We start from the raw sequence: 20,707 nt of genomic DNA, 5'->3' as shown, positions 1-20,707 counted from the left end.
GTTGAATGGTTTATCTTAGATAGATAAATACTATTATAAAAACTTAAGGGTTAACCTAACCATATGGTTAAGGGTTTGACAACATTATTAAGTTGACAATGTTTGAATTGCTACAAAATTATGACAAAATAGCATTATTCAAACAAAGGATCATGTAAATTCTCTACAAAGTATATCATACCTACTCTAGTTTTTAACCTATCTTAAACATGATAGGGTTTTTAACCTACAAAAGGGAAAGATAAACCAAAAATTAATATTTACTCAATGATTTTAAACAAAGGGCCTAAATAAGAAAGAATCATAGTGACAATAAAAAATGCACAATCAATAGCACTAATTTTCTACAAAATAAACCATATACTTATAAATCTCACAAAGAGTGGAGAGCTGTCAATACAACTTGAGAGACATAATCATTACATTTGACTATAACTTCTGGAATGTAAGATAACAATAAATTTACTTAAAATATCAAATATAATCTTTTGCAAAATCTTGTAAAACCATTCAACAAGAAAGAGAATAGTACAAACTATATATCAAAATGGATGTAGAAGAACTCCCTCTTTATTTCCTCATTTTCTTCCTCCCTGCTTTGTTATTCCCCCTCCTTTATTTTCCCTTGAGATTCCTAAACTTTCTCCTCATTTTTCTACATGAATCCCAAGACTTCCTTACACTCTCCCCACTCTGCATCGATGACAACTACCCCCATAACTTCACTTAATGTGAAGTTAATATGCTCCACTACTATCATTCTCTCTCATAACACCACACTCCTACTATATTAAATGCTTCCATTTGTGATATTTGCACATGGTAGATTCCTACATGAGTCTTCACGTATCCTTTCATATACATATACATATTTATAAGGCTCCTTTGTTCAGTCGAAATTTTAGAAACAAATATAAAGTTAACCCATACGATTTCAGTGATGAAGTCCATTAAAAAATTCTTCAAGAAAAATGAGCGAGAATTTCAGAAAACCCATGCTTCAAACAAAGAGAGATGTTATTACAACTTTACAGTCACCTTCCCCGTAGAAAAACTGTTCTTAGAGAAAGCTATGAAAACCCAAATTTGTTTCTCTCTTTTCTTGTGCAGGTTTAAAGTTGAGACGTGAAGAACTGGAATCCCATTAGCGATGATCTATATACACACTCCCTCTGACAATTTTGGAAGAACCCAAAAATTTCAATGTGCTGTCATTTATTCTCTGGAGCGCCGCATTCTCCCTCCCCATGTCTTCCTCTCACTACTACTGGACCTCATTTTAAGACTTTCAATCTGCTCTGCCCAGTTCTGCTGCTTCACATTTCTCTTCTGTGACAACAATAACTGAGGATTCAAAAGAAGCTTCAAATCATAATTAGCCCTTAGCATTGGATCAGACAGAATCTCATAAGCCTCCTGCACTAAAAGAAACATTTCGCTGGATTTCTCTTTCTCACCAGGTGAACAGACATCAGGGTGGTAAATTCTGGCCTTCTCTCTGTATGCTTTCTTCACTTCACTCAATTCAGCGGCTCTGTGGAACACACAACACATCGTACAAAGTCATAGTGGGAGAAAAACAAGAACAAGAAGAGGAATCATGATCATCTTTGATGGCTCTGATCCTCATCACGCTATTCAGCTTTGTCCTCCTCACTGGATTCAATTGTTTTGCAGATGGGAAATTACTATTGAATGAGTGATCATAAGACCTGAAAGCATGAGCATGGGATGATAAGTTAGCAGTATTAGCATTAATGAATAGAGCCATGGTATCTGGTTGAGAATACAGTAATTGAATCTGGATAAGAAAAGTCAGGAAACGTGTATTTCAGGTATACTTAATCAAAGAAAATCAGGCATAGAGGTGATCAAAATCTACTGATAAGTACAAATTCTTGGTGGTTTGTGATTAATTTATTTGGGTGGACTTGTCAACACGCCACAGCAACATCATGCTTTTGTTTATTAAATATAATATGGTACATGTGGGTTTTGCTTTATCATATATACCTAATGTGATATGGTTTTTAGTCTACTGGCCAAGTCAATTGGCTCACGGACATTTGCAGGTTTACTTTAAATAAGTTCAATTATTGTCACTTATCTAATGATGCGTTGTTCATTGACTTGGTTTCCATGTGCTGTTCCAATTATCAACATTTTTATACACTATGCATTAAAGATTTATTTATTTTAATAGAAAGTGTTTTAGTATATTAGGGAAAAGGAGTCATAGTAGTTGAGTTCATTTTAATTTTTGTGATAGAAGTTGTTGATTTAATACCTCATACTTTCTAATTTAATGTTCAAGTTTTGTACAACATTGCAACAATAGTTGTGACTTTAAAGTTGTTATTGTTGATAATGAGTACCAATAATTGAATGAAATATACCCTTTGTTGTGAAAAGCAACCAAACATGTGATGCCACATCAATTGCACAAGTAATCATGGGGCCCCTTTTGCATGTATGTTGGTCTCACCTTTTGGGGGGTTGTTTTGGACACCTTGGCAAAAAGCATGCTAATGTGGCATTTTGATGATGTGGCCCTGAAACCTTAGTTATAAGCAGGGGACTTGCCAAGTAAGCTATTGTAAAAAATTGGCAGTGTTTTGAAATTTTCACGTAGGATTTTGAGAAGCATCAATTTAGGGTGCACAACTACTAGATCATCTCCCCTATGTTAATTTCAAAAAGATGTATAAGTTTATTTTTTTAAAATAGGTTGCAAGTATATGGACATCACTAGAAAGTTATATATCTACATTTTCTTTTGTTTAAAAATAAACATAAAAGCAAGTAAAATAAAATAAAAAGGACAAATTATTTATCCAACTTAAATGTCATGTAAGTTTATGGATTAAAAATATATGACTATAAACTTGTTCAAAATAATAATAATATACTACATTATATGTGATAGATTGTAATTTATAAACTCTATGTTGCACATTTTTACTATAAATGATAACTTCTTACATTGTTATCATTTCATTGTGAATATGTGTGATAGTTAAACCTAGCCCAAAGCATCTAGGAAACAATGAATCACTATGAAAGTTAGGCTCATTCATCACACCAAAACATGGCATGACCTTTCCAATCGGGATAGATACCCATTAATCATTTCAATTTCAGAAATAAAAATAATAGAACAAATTTTTTATTCTCTTTAATTAGTTCTTACCAACAAGCAAGTTACTAATATATCTATGGGATTTAAATTTTTGCATTAATTTGTATGCTTTCAACAAATTGATTTTCTTTATGTATAGTTTTTCTTCATGTTACAAATTTCTAAGTATGATCCTTGATTTCAAAAAAAATAGATTATAATTAAAAAAAAATACAACTATCTTGGCAAGAAAAGAATCATTTTAACATGAAAATAAATATTTTTGTCTCAAATAGTTTAGTTAAGTATCAACTATATTCAATGTCTAGGTTTCTAAATGTTTTACATGAAGCTCATGCTTTCTTTTTTCCATGTGCTAATTATAAAACTAAAAAATACACAAGTGTGTTGGGTGAGAAGTGTTGCATGCTACACAACCATGTGTAAGAGATTGCCAATATTCCACCTCTTTTACAATTGTTAGCTCATTTTTATCATAATTGTTTTCCCTTTTTATAAGCAAGACATGTCCTTTCATTATAATTATTCTCATGAAACTTTGAACGAATTTTCCTACATGTTCAAATATTCTCCTTATTATTAGTCTTTATCTTCTTCTTCATTGTTTCTTCATCTTGTTGATATAAGTTAGTAGTTAAATAAAAAAAATTAGTAGAACATGAAGAGTTTCATATCTTATTAGAAATTCAAATTTGAAAAGCATATGTAGCATCATTTATGTTGTTTTTTTCTTTCTACTTTTATGGGTAAATAATTTATCTATTTCCTAATTGATAATAATATCATGAACAAAATAAGTACATAAATAGTAGCACCCAAGAAAATTAACAATACAAAATTGTAAATAGTTAGATAAACAATGGTCTAGATTCTTGATTACAAGGGTCTCCCCTTTCATTTTAGGAGATGTTTTGCTACTAGTCACCTAGTAGTAGATTGTCAAAAATATTAATTTAATGATGCAACTTGGTGGAAAAATGATCTTCTTGAGCATCTTACTAAGATTCTTGATATTGAGGATTATTCTAGGGATGAGAAAGTGGCTTCAATGTCTACTTTAGTGATTTTAGATGGTGATGACGATAAATGGGGGACAGGAATGTGGTTGTTACAGCCACTTCAGTGATTCCTGAAGTTCCCTTTTGAACAATGTGTGAATTCGACTATGCCTCTAGACCATATTGTAGTTTGTTCATATGATAATCCTAATCCAATTTCTCTACCCTCAAATCTAATGATAGATTGTCATCCTACCTCAGTCTGCTCTATACATTCAGAGGATGATATTTCTTGGGTGGTTGTGCAGCATAAGAAGAGAGTTTCCTAAGCATAACTAAACTTCTCTATCTTCTCTATCCTTGGTTAAGAGTACTTGTGGTAGTTGGAAGGGTTTATAGGTTTGATCCTGTTGTCTTTGCAAAGGCTTTTAGGAGCTCTTCAAAACCTACTTGTAAAGGTTTTAGGTACCTATCAAAACCTTCTTGTCTTCTTGTTAGTTGGCCACTATTTATATGGGTTCTATATTTTAGTAGTTTTTTGTATGCGGGTTTTGGATCCTAGCTAAAATCTATTTGTTCTAGATTTTGGGTCCATTTAAAACCTATTTTACCTTTAATCAAAAATAATACAAAATTGTTCACTAAAATTAGAGGTTTTAATTTTTTTATTAGATTATCGAGGAAAGGGTTTTGGAATCCCTTACAAAACTAAAGATTTAAAATATCTAACAAAGGATATGAAATGAACAATAGAGAAAATCATCATAAAAGATAGACTAGTGGAGCCAACTCAAACCAGCCTGCAATAAAAAATGAGAGATAACACAAGAGAAACCTTGGAATAGCATTTAACATCGAGTTCAAAAAGGACAGAAGAAGGGTCACACCCTCTAGTGGTTGACTAGGGTCTCCCTATTGCACATATGTTCCTTTGTTGTCATTGATGTCAAACTTATTGATGGTTCGACTATTGGTCTGGTTGTTAGTGCTATTAGTTTGGTTGTTGGTTTTGATGTCAAACTTATTGATTGGTCAAGTTGTTGATTTCTAGTATGATTAATGGCCCAGCTATTGGTATGGAAGTGACATGATACAAAAGTATGTGGTTTGACAGTATTCTGGTTGAGTCTTTGATATTAATTGTATATGGTTGTTGGTCCAAATGCTTGCTTGTAAGTGATATAATGAAGAGTTATATATAGATTATGTATATAATGATGATTTGATTTCAAAAATATGTGGATATGATATGGAAACTAACCATAAGTGTTTTGGAGGGCTAATATTGATGATATATTATTTTTTCGGTGGATTAGTGTTCTATTGCTTGGTCTAAAAACTGTATGACTATCTTTTCCTACTATTCTAGTGAATGGTACATCTTTGTCTAGTAGTATATGATTGTACTAGATATGTATCAGATGGATTTGTGGATTGGAATAGAATGGTTATGGTAAACCAATTTTCTTACATTTAATTTTTTCAGACAGACAAATATTTCATTGTGAGAGCTATATATGTCTTTGATCAAAGTTTGTGTAGTTTCAAGATGTTGTGGAGGAATCTATTGTATTACTAATTTTGAGCTAGTACTATATGGTTGTTATGGATCATTATTTACTATGTTCCTAAATTATTGTTCTTCTTTTGTAGTGGTCTGCATATCTTATTTTTGGGTCTGGATTAAGTGTTTGGGTAAAACAAATTGATATGAACCATCTTATTTGTTTTTGGTCTGTGTGTTGCATGTAGAACATTTTTGGAGATAATTGGAAGGTGTGTCAACATGGTGTGAATCTTCAAACATATCCTTTTCCTTTATTATTTAATATTTTGAGTCGATGATGCATATACACACTACATCCTTAAGTCAACGTAGCATAGATTACTGATGATTCGATGAATATATAAAGGATGGATAAATTAGGTTGTGAGGTGTGAAATTGTGAAAAATAATGTGCATGGAAATGTATGGAATGAAGTATGATCTGAATGTGATACAAGTTTGAAGTGATACAGAGGTCTAGATGTGTTATAGTATGGATGAAAGTTGGATTAGATGAGTAATAAATTATGAACTGTCATCTGCATATAGATAGATGTTATTATCATTTTTAGTTCAATCTATTATTCTTATTATGTCTGGACAGATGTTTTAATATCTTTCCCTAAAGAAGTGATCTTCAACTGAGCAAGTCTCTCTTTTATATCTTTCCCTAAGGTTGTGTACCTTAGCCTACAAGTCTGAACCAGTGAGCTCCCTAGCCTAGGGCCTAAATCATTATAAACTCATATTATATGTAGACATCTAAAAATGTCTCATCGATCACTAATTATTCATCTATTTAATTAAGTAATTCTTTAATTATTTAATTAAACTAACTTATTCTTCTAATCAATTCAAATCATTATTAGTTGTCCAATTTCAACTTTTGCATCATTCTAATTAGTTAACCCTATCTCAATTATTAATTAAATATTATTTATTTAATTAATTGCAACTTTTTCCTTAGTTAAATAATCTTTATTATTTAATTAATTCAATTTCCTATGTTTAAATAATTTCATTTAAATTGTTTAAATTAATCAATTAAATTCCTCCAATTCCCCAAATTATAATTCCAATTAATTCCATCTAATTTCATTTCATTTGTCCCAAATTCTAATTTCAATTAATTTCATTTCCTCCAAATTCACATTTCACCAAATCTAAATTTCAATTAATTTCATGTGCATTTCAGCATTTGTAAGTCCAAATTTAAATCCAAATTGAAAATGAGAATCAAATTTAATTTCAAAATCCTACAACACATGCTAAAATCATAATTGATTGAGAAAATTAGTTAACTCATGTAACTCATCAATCATCCTTTTTAACTCTCAATCACCTTTTGCTGACTAATCCATCTAATCAGTCATCTCCCTAATCAATCCAGTCAACTGCTAGTCAATTCAGTGTACTAGTCAATCAATTGAGTTCACTAGCCAATCTATTTAGTTCACTCCCCAATCTATTGAGTTAACAAATTAATCAACTCTGTTAATTGGTCAATCTAAATAAGTTATCTATCAATCAACACTTGAGTTTTATTTCTCACCTCCTTTGTGTTAAAAAATTATAAATTCAACCTCTTTTCTCAATTCAAGCTAGAATCATGGTCTTCAAAATATGTATGTTAATCATATGCAGGAATTCCAGTGCAATAGCTGAGAGCCACCTACCACACAAATTGGAGAAGAGAAATGGAAGCCATGTTGCATCAATTGGGGGAGCTTTTAATTAGTTTCATTTCATAATTCAATTAATGTTAGCTTTATTTCATTATAATTTAGGAGTAATTAGAATAGATTAGAGCTAGTGATTCACTCTAATAATCTGATTATGTCATTTACACTTAATTTACCCCTAAATACATTTGGTGAACCCAACGTGAAGCATACTAGCCTTCACCTTCTATTTTGAATGATTTTGTAGATTCGTATGTGCACAGGAATCCTAATTTTGCACTTGCATGTGCAGAAATTTCCAATTGCTCATAATACTTTGCAATTGCTATCACATCGTTTCACAATTGCTCAAAGGGTGCACCACAATTCCTAAAATATCTCGCAATTGCTTAAGGGGTTGCAAAATTAAAAAGTCTTGTCATTTCTTTAATGTGTAATCTTGTGCACCTAACCCAGAAAAATCATTGAATTCTGGAGATTTCATTTTATGTGTATAAAATGTATCTAATCCAATGGCAAGAAAGGTAACATTTAGATTTTCAGGTGCAAGAAGGGCAAAACAGCATAGGAGAGAACAAAGAACATATCAAAGACTCCTAAAGGCAGAAAGGGAGCTTCGTGAGATTGAGGAAAAAGAGGAGATTGCCCAGTATGATAGAAATATCCACTGCTTCTTAGCCAAGTAAAAATTCTACAATGACATTGATGTGATGACTTGAGTGGTGTGGGATAACATAATTGCCAAATAACTTCTCTATCTTCTGTATTTTTCTGTTGTTTCTTAAAAATTCAAAAAAAAAAAAATTAACTCATGAGCAATTGATCAGTCATCATATTCCAATTACTACAATAGTAATTTGCATTTGATGGTATATCAATTCACAATTGATCTAATACCAATTCACATTTTCTCAATAGTTAGGTTGCAATTGCTAGATTAGATTTTTTTCATTTTGTTTTAATTTAATTCTGGTTTTTATCAGAATTGCTCTCTATCTGTGAAAAGACAGAGCTCTATAACTATAAATAAATAAAAAATTAGGCTGGACAACCCACCATGTGTCTACTAACACTATTTTCTCTACATGGGTAGCTTAGAAACACTTCAGTTTTGTGCAAATAAAATAAACCACAAACAACATGTTTTCTTTTTCACAATTTCTATGAAGGTTAAAAATGAACCCCTTATCTTTTTGGAGCAACATGTCCAATAGTTTAGAAAACATTGCAATGAAGGTTTAAAAGGAATCATTGTTCTTCATGCCTTCAAGGTGATAGGTATACGCTCTCCCCTCTTTTGGGTGATCAAAAAACTAGACTCACCTTTTTCATGCTTTATTTCACTTTTTGCATTAGGATAACACCTTTAGAAGGCATACCTCCCAAGTATCCCATAAGGCCAAGTGAGAGGGAATGACCTAAGTGGCAATGACTAAAGCCAAGTAATCCAATCCACTATAAAAAAATGTGTATGTGATGAAAACCATATGTGATGAGTGTTAAATGTTGTCACAACGGCGTTATGTTTCCCCCAGTGCCTATACGGTACGTTAAAATTTGTAGAGCATAACCTCTACAGACTGGGAGGCCTCCCTCAATGGAGTGTAAAATGCTTCTGATTGTGACCACTCGAATAGAACCCTTTCTAAACACCTTAGAAATTAGAAGCCCAACTAAGTCAGTAACCAAACACTTGTATTATCATAGTGCAAGGGTAGGGAAGAATCCACCCCCAAGACACTCACCATATATCTCCCAGGAAAATGGGCCAATTGAGGAGAAACATTCTTTGGTCTAATTTTTTTAAAAAGGCAAAAATATGGGTGCACCCTAGGGTGTGACAGAGTTGTTTGAGCTGATGGAGTATCAAGATGTGTGTTGTGGTAGTACTTTTGACCTTTTGACCTTAGGAGATTCTTCTTGATATGCTATCGAATTGCCCAAATACAACAAACACAAAATGGGGTTTTGAAAAAGACTCCAACATTCATGAGAATTTGAAAAAGTTCTTTAAACAAGTATTATTTCTGTGTTACTATTCTTTTTCATGTGTCTGTTGTGTCCTTTGCTACATTTCACCAAATTCAAACATTTTAGAAAATACCAAAAATAAAGTGGAATCTCAACCAGGTTTAATCAAAAACATCAACAAGATCAAGCCCCTCAACAAAGTCAAGTTTCAACATCAACATCAACATCAAATCAAAACTTTTGCAAAATTCAAAGATAACATGGTATTCTCAAGTGATCTTAAGTCCTAGACATCTAGTTCATGCATAAGTCCTTTAGTATCATCATATTGCACAATGTTTTTGCACAAGTCCTCACATAAAAAAAAGAGTAGTCTTAAACCAAGTTGCATCTACTTGTATAGAACTTAGTATTGCATTAGATTCTAAGAAACATACCTCAATACATGGGTCTGAAAGGAGAAGGTGAATTTCCATTTGAGCAACCCAATCTTGGACCAAACAATGACCAATTAGCAATAATTGATAGTTTGGACAACCTTTCTTGGAAACTAAAATTTGATCGTGCTCAGTACGATATACTTGAAACCGTCATAGATAATGAGATCCGAAAATCTATCTGTCTTGATGAAAAATTGAGGAAAAAGATTAAAAAAAAAAAAGGCAACTCAAAAGGAAGCCATCAGACAATTGGTTGAAAAGACCATAGCAGAGTTTCTAAATCCTTGTTGGAGTCCTTAAAGAAAAGTATCAATCATTCCTAGGTTCCATATAGTCTGCATTGTAATCTTTAGCATATGGTTCTAAAAGAAAATGGAAAATTCCCATTTGAGCAACCCAATCTTGGGTCAAACAATGTTCAATTCGAAATAATTGATGGGTTAAACATACTTGCTGAGGAATTGATAGTTGATCGAGACCAATTCGACATAGTACAAGCTATCATAGATGAGGAAATTCGGAAGTTAGTACAAATTGACATAGACCTCGAAAATCAAATCAAAGAAGAGGCAAAATTTGAAACATTTTGGCAATATGTTGAAGATCTTGTGTTTGAATTCTGAAATCCTTGATAGCAAGTCTTCACTCATAGATTGCATTGACTGCATTTTAGTCTTTAGAAAGTATTAGAAGCATACCTAGCTACATTTAGTTGATTCTTACATTTGCATTTTAGATAGTCTTAAAGAGTCAAGATCACATTGGAATAACAGTCATGCCATTAACACATTCTCAAAAGGTGAAACATCAGATGGAACCTAACAACGAACCTTCAATTAACCCAACATGGAATATGAAATTGCCCACAAATCATCAAACACCGGGTCAAAGACCCACAACCTTATCAACAAACACAAACAGGATGTCTTCCATTGATGAAATACAACATAATCTAATAAAAGAAGAATTGGAAGTAGCCCAACAAGATCTTGCAATGCTCATGATTCTCAACACTCTAATCAATAATGATAGAGACGGATATCTTGCACTATTACTCCAAAATGGGGCCAAATTACCACCAGGGGTGGACATTTCAGCTATATTTCCACCAGGGGTGACATTGAACCAAAATTTTCCTCAAGTACCTCCTATTACACAAACTAAAGCAACACTTGCTACATCAACCCAGGGTGTATCTCAAAATACTCAAGCGACTACGACTTCAACATCGTCAATAGTTTCATCAACAAGTACTAATGTTATATATCATACAATTCCCTATGTAACAACACAAGCTACAATAGCTCAAAACCCTGCTTTGATGAATATAAATAAACCTTCAATTTCATGTGGAACCACCTACAATGGCCAAAATGTGAATAAGAGAATAACTAGCTCATCTCAGTCGAATTTCAATACACAATTTGCATACTTTACACCACCTAGTGGGACTTATGGTACACAACTACATGGTTAGACTACATTTCAACAAGCTCAAAGGTACTCAAATACTATCCCTTTTGTGGGAAACACTCATCAAGTCAATACACCATTGACGCAAACAGAGATTCTGACTCAACAAATAGAGAATCTTCAAAAGCAGATGAATAGTATGCAAATAGTCAATGATACAAAGATCTATACAATGGAGGACCTCCACCCATACCCTTTTGACAAAAATTTATACATGCCACCTTTTCCCATGCATTTTGAAACTTCAAGGTTCAACAAATATAGAGGGAAAGGTGATCATCAAGATCTTGTCAAAGAATTCTTCACGACATGTATCAAGGTATCTCATGATGATACATACTTAATGAGGCTATTTTCCAAAATTCTTGGAGGGGCAGCATTAGAATGGTTTTCACACCTCCCACCTAAGATTGCTTCGTGGGGTGAATTGGCTGAGTTATTCATATCAAACTTTGCAATCAATATAGATAATCCAGTTACCTTGATGGATTTATGTGAAACAAAGCAAAAGGAAGGAGAAACCTTCGCTACATTCTTACAAAGATGGAGAGGTTTATATCGGAGATGTCTTAGTCATATCCCTAAAGTTGAGCAAGTAGATATTTTCAATGAAAATATTGTACCTCCAATTAAGTATCCATTAAATATGCAATTCCTAAACAATTTTAAAGATATCATGAAAAAAAGGCATCAATTGTGAAAGAGGCCTATTAGAACAAGGGATACTGAAACACCACAAAGATAATGGGCCAAACACATGTACAAACAATGAAAGGCCAAAATTTTGGCCTAGGAATAAGAATATCACAAATGATGGAGTTTTTGAAGCCCATGTTGTAAACAGAGATCGACCAACAATATCTCTACAAGGACCAGCTGATTTTTCCAATAAGAATCAAACTCTTATAAACAACACCAATTCACTGCAGTCAAGCAATCCAAGACCACCAAGGGAAAGCATACCCAGAAGAAGCTTTACACCCCTTGGTGAACCTATTGAATCAGCATTCAAAAAATTTATACAAAGCAATGCCATAACTTTACCAGAAGCTAGGCCATATGAACTAGGTCTATTCAAGCCCGCTTGGTGGAATGACAATTATTTCTATGAGTATCACCGCAATAAGGGTCAGAAGATAGCAAGTTACTACAAATTGAAAAACCTCATCCAAGATCTCATTGATCGGGGTGACAATACTATGGATACCAATAAGGAACCAAACACAGATCATACCATTTTCTAGGATCCTTTCATCAAACATGACAAAAGGAAAGCTTCTAGTTCCAATGCACAAAACAATACTACCAACTATACCATTGTCACATTCGACTATGTCATAAACACACTAAGTGCAAGAGATGAAATGGTGGCTACAATCATAGTAAATCCTAAAAATAGAGATTGTGTTTCATCACTAGAATATCAAAGGTCACATTACAAGGGGTGCCATCAAATTCACCTCCACCAACCAGTAATTATAATATGGTGGATCTGTTGAAAACAAACCTAGCTCAAATTTCATTATTTGAGTTACTGCGCATCTCATCGGCACATAAGGTAGTCCTGGACAAAGCCTTATAAGATTCAATTGTTGTTAGAGATATTGATGATAACACATTCCAATCCATGGTTGGAAACTTGGCAGCTTCAAAGGTCGCATTCACTGAACAGGATGTACCTATAGACCGAAAGAAGTTTCGAAGAGTGCTTATAGATGGTGGAGCTGGCCTTAACATATGCACACTACATTTAATCAAAGCTTTAGGATATTCTTAACATTATATTGATCCTACCAAGAGAATCAATATCAAAGCTTATGATGATGAGGAACGCCCTTCTAAGGGTGTGGTGACTTTGCCAGTACAAGTGGGACCAGTTACAATAGACATCACCTTTCAAGTCCTAGACAAAGAATTGGGGTACAATATGCTATTAGTCTGCACATGGATACATACCATGCAAGCAGTACCATCAACTTTTCACCAATGTGTGAAGTTCCCATACAATAGCATTGAGATCACTGTCCATGGTGACCCAAACCCTTTTCAACACTGTAATTGTTTAAGGGCAAGCACAGATAATCAAGTATCAAACAATCAGGAAGCTCAACTTCACTTACAAATGGGATCATTACCAATCATAGAAATAGATAAAAATACACCGACCACATCTTCTTTACAAATTAAGGAAGTTGGTTGTGGAGAATATTCTATTTTGAGTACCTCAAATGGAAAACAATCATGTATTTCTCCCAGGTCTTTTGGGAAGCCTTAGAACACAACAATGAAGCAAGATAAAGGAAAAGAGATAGTGACTTGTAATCAGATTCATTATTTTTCATATGATGGGGAGACTTACAAGAAGAATCTCTAAGTGAAGATGTCAATCACTGGATATACAGAGAAGAAGATGACATGACCATACCCAGGTTACCTCTACATCAATATAGCAATGGCTTCAAGATGTTACAAAAACACGGGTATGATGGTACCACAGGATTGGGACTACAAAGGAAAATAATATTAGAACCTTTTTTGCCACATACACCCAAAGAATCAAGGTTTGGGATATAAACATCTACCACAAATAACAGAGGCCAGTTTATGTATATTAGATATATTGAACAAGCCTAGGTTACCCTCAGAGTACATACCTCAGAATTAGTCATCAACAAGAGTATTTTCATCTTCATATCAGAAAAGAAGGAGAGCACCAACATCTCCTACTATGGAATTAGATGGTGAAGAAATGAGGCAACTTCGACAAGAAACTAGCATAGATTCATCTAGTAGTACAGTACCTAAAACATCTGCACAAGCAAATATGGTAGTAGATACATGCTTAACACCAGCAAACGAGCCAAATCCTTGGTGGTTGTCAATAATTTTGCCAATGGAAACAACTCCAGCTCCTCCATTTGAGTCAGATAAAGAAAGACTACAACGACGGATACCAGGCTTAAGAAGGGTATCCACAAGACAAATAAAATCCACTAATCTGCAACAAACTTAGTTACAAGAACAAGAGGAGATGAGTGATATAGAATCAGAAAGTGAAGCATACATAGAAAGTGTCACAGATTCTCATGACTATGAATTCCCATCTGATAATGAAGACAACCCACCACCAATTTATGATGAGGACATATCAGGTCATCCAAATAACCAAGTATGCATGTTATCAGGATCTTCTATGACTGAAGGGAACAAAGACCTACCCCTTATACATTCATATTTGATTGACTGGTGGAAAAAAGAAAAGCCACAATTAGATTGGTTTCAAAATGATGAAGCCATAGCTGAATTCTTGGGTACAAGGGACGGACTCCATTATGATGATCACAAGGCTGGCTTTGCAATAGATCTAGACAGAACTGCATAATTTGGAGAAGCAAGCTCCTCTCCTAATCAAGATAATGATAATGAAGCAAAACACATTTATCATAATAGAATGGATGCTCTTCCCATTGATAAAGAATAGTCAACATTATTGGTAGAAGAAACTAAGGAAATCAACATCGGTGATGCTGAGAAAGTTCGTAACATTCACCTAGCAAAGTCCCTAAATCCAATAGAAAAGGAGAAATTTATCCAATTATTTAAGCAAATACCAATCAATTTTGCATGGTCTTAAGCAGATATGCCTGGATTAGATCCTGAATTGGCCTTACATCATTTTTCATTGCTTCTAGGAGTAAAACCATATAAGCAGAAGTTCACGAAGATGCACCCTCACATAGCCTTGTTAATCAAAATTGAGCTACAAAAATTGTTAGATGTGGGTTTCATTAGGCCCATAGACTATGGTGAATGGATTTCAAATCTAGTCCCAGTATCCAAGCATATTGGAGGTATTAGGATCTACACCGACTTCAGAGATCTCAACAAGGCTTGCCCAAAAGATGACTTTCCACTCCCTAACATAGACATGATAGTGGAATTGACAACGGGAAATGAAATTCTATCACTCATGGATGGTTTTTCAAGTTATAAACAAATCAAAATTGCATTAGAAGACCAACCTAAAATAGCATTCACTTGTCCATGGGGAATATATTGCTGGAATGTGATGTTGTTCGGCCTTAAAAATGTAGGCACCACTTATCAAAGGGCAATGACCACCTTATTCCATGACATGATACACACAATCATGGAGGACTATGTAGATTATTTGATAGAAAATGCAACACAAGGGATAATCATCTAGACATATTGGCTAAGATCTTTGATAGACTTGAGCAATACAATGTAAGACTCAATCCAAAAAAATATGTCTAAGGAGTAACATCTGGCAAGCTCTTGGGCTTCATTGTATCCAATCCCGGCATTGATATAGATCCAAAGAAAGTGAAAGCTATTTTAGACATGACATCACCTACTACACTCAAGCAACTCAGAAGTCTGTAAGGCATATTACAATCCATAAGGCATTTCATTGCCCAATTGGCAGAAAAGTGCCAACCATTTCAATATTATTTAAAGAAAGGTGGCACATTCAAATGGACACAACAATTCCAAGAGGCATTTGAGACACTGAAACAATACCTTTTTTCCACATTGATCTTGGTTCCACCCGTGCATGGGAAACCATTACTCCTATACATAGCTACAACAAACTCCTCCTTAGGTGCTCTCCTAGCACATCATGATGAACAAGGAAAAGAGAGATTTGTCTACTACATCAGTAGAACACTCATTAGATATGAACTCAGCTACACACCAATAGAAAGAGCATGTCTTGCAGTAGTTTTTACATCACAAAAACTGAGACATTATATGTTGTGTCATAAAGTCCAGCTCATTGCACACTTTGATCCACTCAAGTACCTGATCAATAGCGCAGCACTAACCGGAAGACTTGCAAAGTGTGTTATGATACTCAGTGAATTTGACATTGAATATGTTGATAGAAAAGTCATAAAAGGAAAAATCATAGTAGAGCAAATTGCAGAGGAACCCCTACAAGATAGTCATCCAATGGTGGTGGATTTTCCAGATGAATCAGTATTTACAATATCAGCACAAACAAACTAGAAACTATTTTTTGATGGGTCTCACACAAATCATGGAGCAGGCGCAAGAATTTTGTTCATAACTCCTCAAGGAGATTCAATTCCCAAATCATTCAGGATCATCTTCCCATGCACCAATAAAATTGTTGAATATGAATCCTTGGTGGTAGGACTATGCACTGCACTACAATGGAAGATCATGGACCTACAAGTCTTTGGAGACTCACAACTTATTATTAATCAAGTCAATGATGATTACAATACAAAAGATGATAATATAACACCGTACAAATAATTGGTGGAAGAATACAAGCAACACTTCACCAATGTAATATTTGAACAAATACCAAGGGCGCAAAACAAGGCAGCAGATGCAATGGCAATGGTAGGTTCTCTCTTCGATATGCCAAATGATGGAACTCACTTTGAATTTCAAGTGGAACAACTCATTGTCTCAGCTTATGAAATACCATCCACTGAATATGTATGTATGATAATAGGACCCCAATCCCCATGGTACAGAGATATATATGCATACCTTCATGATCAATATATACCTCCTGATCTTTCATGAAATCAAAGGAAGGCACTCATCTAAAAATCATCAAAACATTCAATTATTACTGACACTTTTTATAGAAAAAGTGTAAATGACACCTTACTCAAATGCCTTAGTGTTGAGGAGGCGCAAATCACCCTGAAAGAAGTTCATGGTGGCATATATGGGGCATATTCTTTTGGACCTTCTCTAGAAAAAACACTGTTGTGAATAGGTTATTATTGGCCTACAATGGAAAACGATGCTTACAAGTATGTCCAAAGATGCAAGAAATACCAAATGAATGGGAACTTGATCCATGCACCTACTTAAGATCTTTAGCCAATAACATCACCATGGCCATTTTCACAGTGGGGATCAGATCTTGTAGGGAAAATAAACCCTAGCTCCTCCAACGGACATAAGTTTATCCTTGCAGCTATAGAATACTTCACAAAATGGGTTGAAGCAATCACCCGATGACCATCACAACATGAAAGCAAATAGCTAAATTCATTGTGAATTATATTATTTGCAGATATCGAGTACCCATGTGCATTGTAACTAATAACTAATGACCCTTTAAAAATCAAGAAGTGAGTGACCTTTGCGAACAATTTCACATCCAACAACATTTTGCAACACCCTACTATCCCCAAAGAAATGGTCAAGCTGAGACAACAAACAAGACTATTTTGAAAATTTTAAAGAAAGTTGTCAACGACAGTGGACGAGATTGGCATCTCCAACTGAATCTGGCTCTCTAGGCCTATCGAACTAGTGTCCGAATAGCAACTGGTACCACACCATACTCTTTGGTTTATGGTTTAGAAGCTATTTTTCCTATCAAGGTAGAATTGTCATCGCTAAGGGTCTCTCAGAAAAACATTATCTCAGAAGAAGACTACAGAGTAGAACATTTGCAAGAACTAGAATTCCTAGACGAGAAACAGCAAAGCGCTCTGAATCATTTACAAGGATATCAAAATAGAATGAGAAGAAGCTACAACAAAAGAGTAAACCCATGTTGCTTCGAAATAGGAGACATCATTCTTAAATAAAATCAAAGGAACCTTGTTGAACGCGAAAAACCAGGAAAATCTAAGCCTAACTGGTTAGGTCCTTTTATCATAACCAAATTAATCAAAAACAATGCTTATCATTTGCAAACAATGGGGGAGATCCACTCCCCAGTCCCATTAACATCATACACCTAAAAAGATATTATATCTAAGGGTGGGATCATTTCAAATTTTAGTACTATATTTGCTTATTTCTTTACTGCATTGCATTGCATATCTTTGTTTTAGAGTGCAGCATAGTCACTTCCATATCACCACTACACAATATATAGTTGCATACCATTATTTCTTTCTCATATAGTTGCATCCATAAATAAAGGATGATCGTATGAATTATTCACCTGTCTGCATTGAAAGGAACAAAGGTTGTCTCATTTCCTAGATACTTGTTCATGAAGTTTTTATGAGGCCTTTAGTCATTCATCCTTAACGTAGCCTTGTCATTGAGCTTTATCTATGATTGTGTAGAGGTTTTTTGTATTCAACCTTTCTTACCCATAATCTATCAATTGCTATATCTCACACATTAATAAATTCTCTAAGTCATTATAGATACGTAGTAGGTCATGTGGCTAGTGAAAAATCAATAAATTCTACTTCAGCATTGTTGTAAGTGGCATACCCAAGTAGGTTTCATTACTTACAAGTCAAGGAAAGAAAATGAAGAAAAGAAAAGAAAAATAATATGCCAATATCCATCTCAAGGCAAAATAAAAAATGATACATTACTAAAATATCATGCATACAAGTGCAACAATAAAAGCTTGACTATGGGAACATGCAAGTAACTCCATTAGGGATATGGACATCTGCTGGAAATGGAGCAATATTTAAGAGATTACAGTGCATAACCTCACCGGAGCCCTAAAATCTTGTTGGAAGTGAGGCTCTATCCAGGATGCTTTTGAAGTCAGAATAACTCACATACCTAGCCACAGGATTCCAAAGGTCTTTGATGGTTATAAGAGTCATAATGGATCCAAATGCACACACATGAGAAAAAGAAGATCAAAGTTTCAAGAATTGATGGAGAAGTTTTCCACGCCTCCATTCATAAATCTTGGTTACATAGTGTGTTAGGTTGGATTGTCTAAAATTTTCTAAGAATGGATTGAACTCCTATCTCTAAAACATTTCACACCTTCAATTCAATCAGTACATGTTGAAACGAAGGAAACATACAATCATCCTTGTTTGAATAGGAATTTCATCTTCATCTTGCATACTACATTAGTATAGCTCATGTCAAAATTCATTGTCTCCACATGCATTCTGCATATCATCATATAGGGTTGCATACCTAGGGGCATAAATGAAAAAAAAACCCTAAAAATCAAATAAAGTTGTGAAAAAAATCTAAAAATAAGATAAAGTCATGAAAAAACCCTAAAAATTGGAAAAAGTGTTGAAAAAAATCTAAAAACCAGACAAAGTCATGAAAAAACCCTAAAAAATTGGAAAAAAGTGTTGAAAAATTCTAAAAATCAGACAAAGTCGTGAAAACACCCTAAAAATCAGATAAAGTCCTGAAAAAATTCTTAAAATCAGATAAAGTCGTGAAAAAACCCTAAAAATCAGATAAAGTCCTGAAAAAATTTTAAATATCGGAAAAAGTCTTGAAAAAAATCAATCAAAAACATAAAATATCAAAAATCAATCAAAAACATTGAAAAATCACTTGAAAACTTGCAATAAAATATCTTGTACAAATCAAACACCCTAGCAGTGATCCAGCAAACACTTCGCATGAAGTTAAACAAAGGATATAACTATCTTGTCAAAACATCTCCAATCAAGATGATCAACTGTCTAATCTATCAAATAACTATTAAACTATCAACGTGATCAACATCTTGTCTTAAATAGAATCGGTACACTCGAAACTAGATAGGTCAATCTTAAACAGGGTCCAAAACTTCTGAAACCAAACATTATCAAAATCACATCAAACATATCAAAACAAAGACATAGCCAGTCCAACTGCTGACTTTTGTCTATTTTGGTTAACTCTTTTTATCAAATTGGCAAAGATCATTGCTTTTAGCTACTCAAGGACGTCCAAAAGTGACTAGAAGAGTCATGATGGGCATGATCCTTTTTCTTTGTTTGTTGTTTTTGGTGTGAACCAATGAAGTTCTGGGGTAATTTCTCTAGTGGGTGTCTGTGATAGGAGCATTCAGCTTATGGATGCTACATATACCTCAACCCCTAGCGTAATTCCCATAATGGAGGGTTCATTCCTTGTCTGCTACGTGTTTGTTTCTTTGCAATGAGATATCTATACATTTTGGTTCCTCATACCCTGGTGTAATTAGCTCCATTGTTAAATAATAAGGCTCAATGATGATAATGTATTGTACTACGAATAAAACAATGAATACTTTCTCATCAAAATTCTATCATATCTACTTCTGGAATAAATAAAGGTTGCTTTGATTGATTTATCATTTCATATCATTCCTTCTAATCTATTCTCCATCCAACAACTAACAATTCTTCCAAATTCACAATTTTCAACACCTATTTTGACATAACAAAAAAATTCAAATCACATTTTCATATAAATCATTTCACATAATGTTGCATTAGTCCATTTCATTATCACAAGAATTTCATCAATATTCACATATAGATTCATAGATCACAACATAAAGAAACATCACTGCATTACCAAGTAAGCATAAGCATAAAAATAACAACAACAACAAAATATTTGACCATGAAGTTCATCATCAACTAGCTCATCAAGAATGCATATCATATATCTAATAAAAATGTGTCAAATTACATCATATATATGATACAACATCAATAACAAAACTCTCA

The 20,707-nt window shown here is 33.9% G+C and overlaps 1 protein-coding gene across 1 annotated transcript in view; it reads right to left on the bottom strand.

Annotated features, from left to right (window-relative positions):
- Window positions 1-1,215: 1,215 nt before the first annotated feature.
- The window catches only part of LOC131857042 (chaperone protein dnaJ 20, chloroplastic-like), a 30,474-nt gene continuing 10,982 nt past the window's right edge, over window positions 1,216-20,707 (bottom strand). The window contains exons 2-3 of the mRNA XM_059209041.1: window positions 1,713-1,801; window positions 1,216-1,534 (exon numbers count right to left, since the gene is read on the bottom strand). Of these exons, the coding sequence (XP_059065024.1) occupies window positions 1,216-1,534; window positions 1,713-1,801 (408 nt within the window). The remainder of the gene's footprint in view (window positions 1,535-1,712; window positions 1,802-20,707) is intronic.

This window comes from Cryptomeria japonica, chromosome 1, assembly GCF_030272615.1.
Source record: "Cryptomeria japonica chromosome 1, Sugi_1.0, whole genome shotgun sequence".
NCBI lineage: Eukaryota > Viridiplantae > Streptophyta > Pinopsida > Cupressales > Cupressaceae > Cryptomeria > Cryptomeria japonica.
This window is presented reverse-complemented; position numbering and strand designations above follow the sequence as displayed.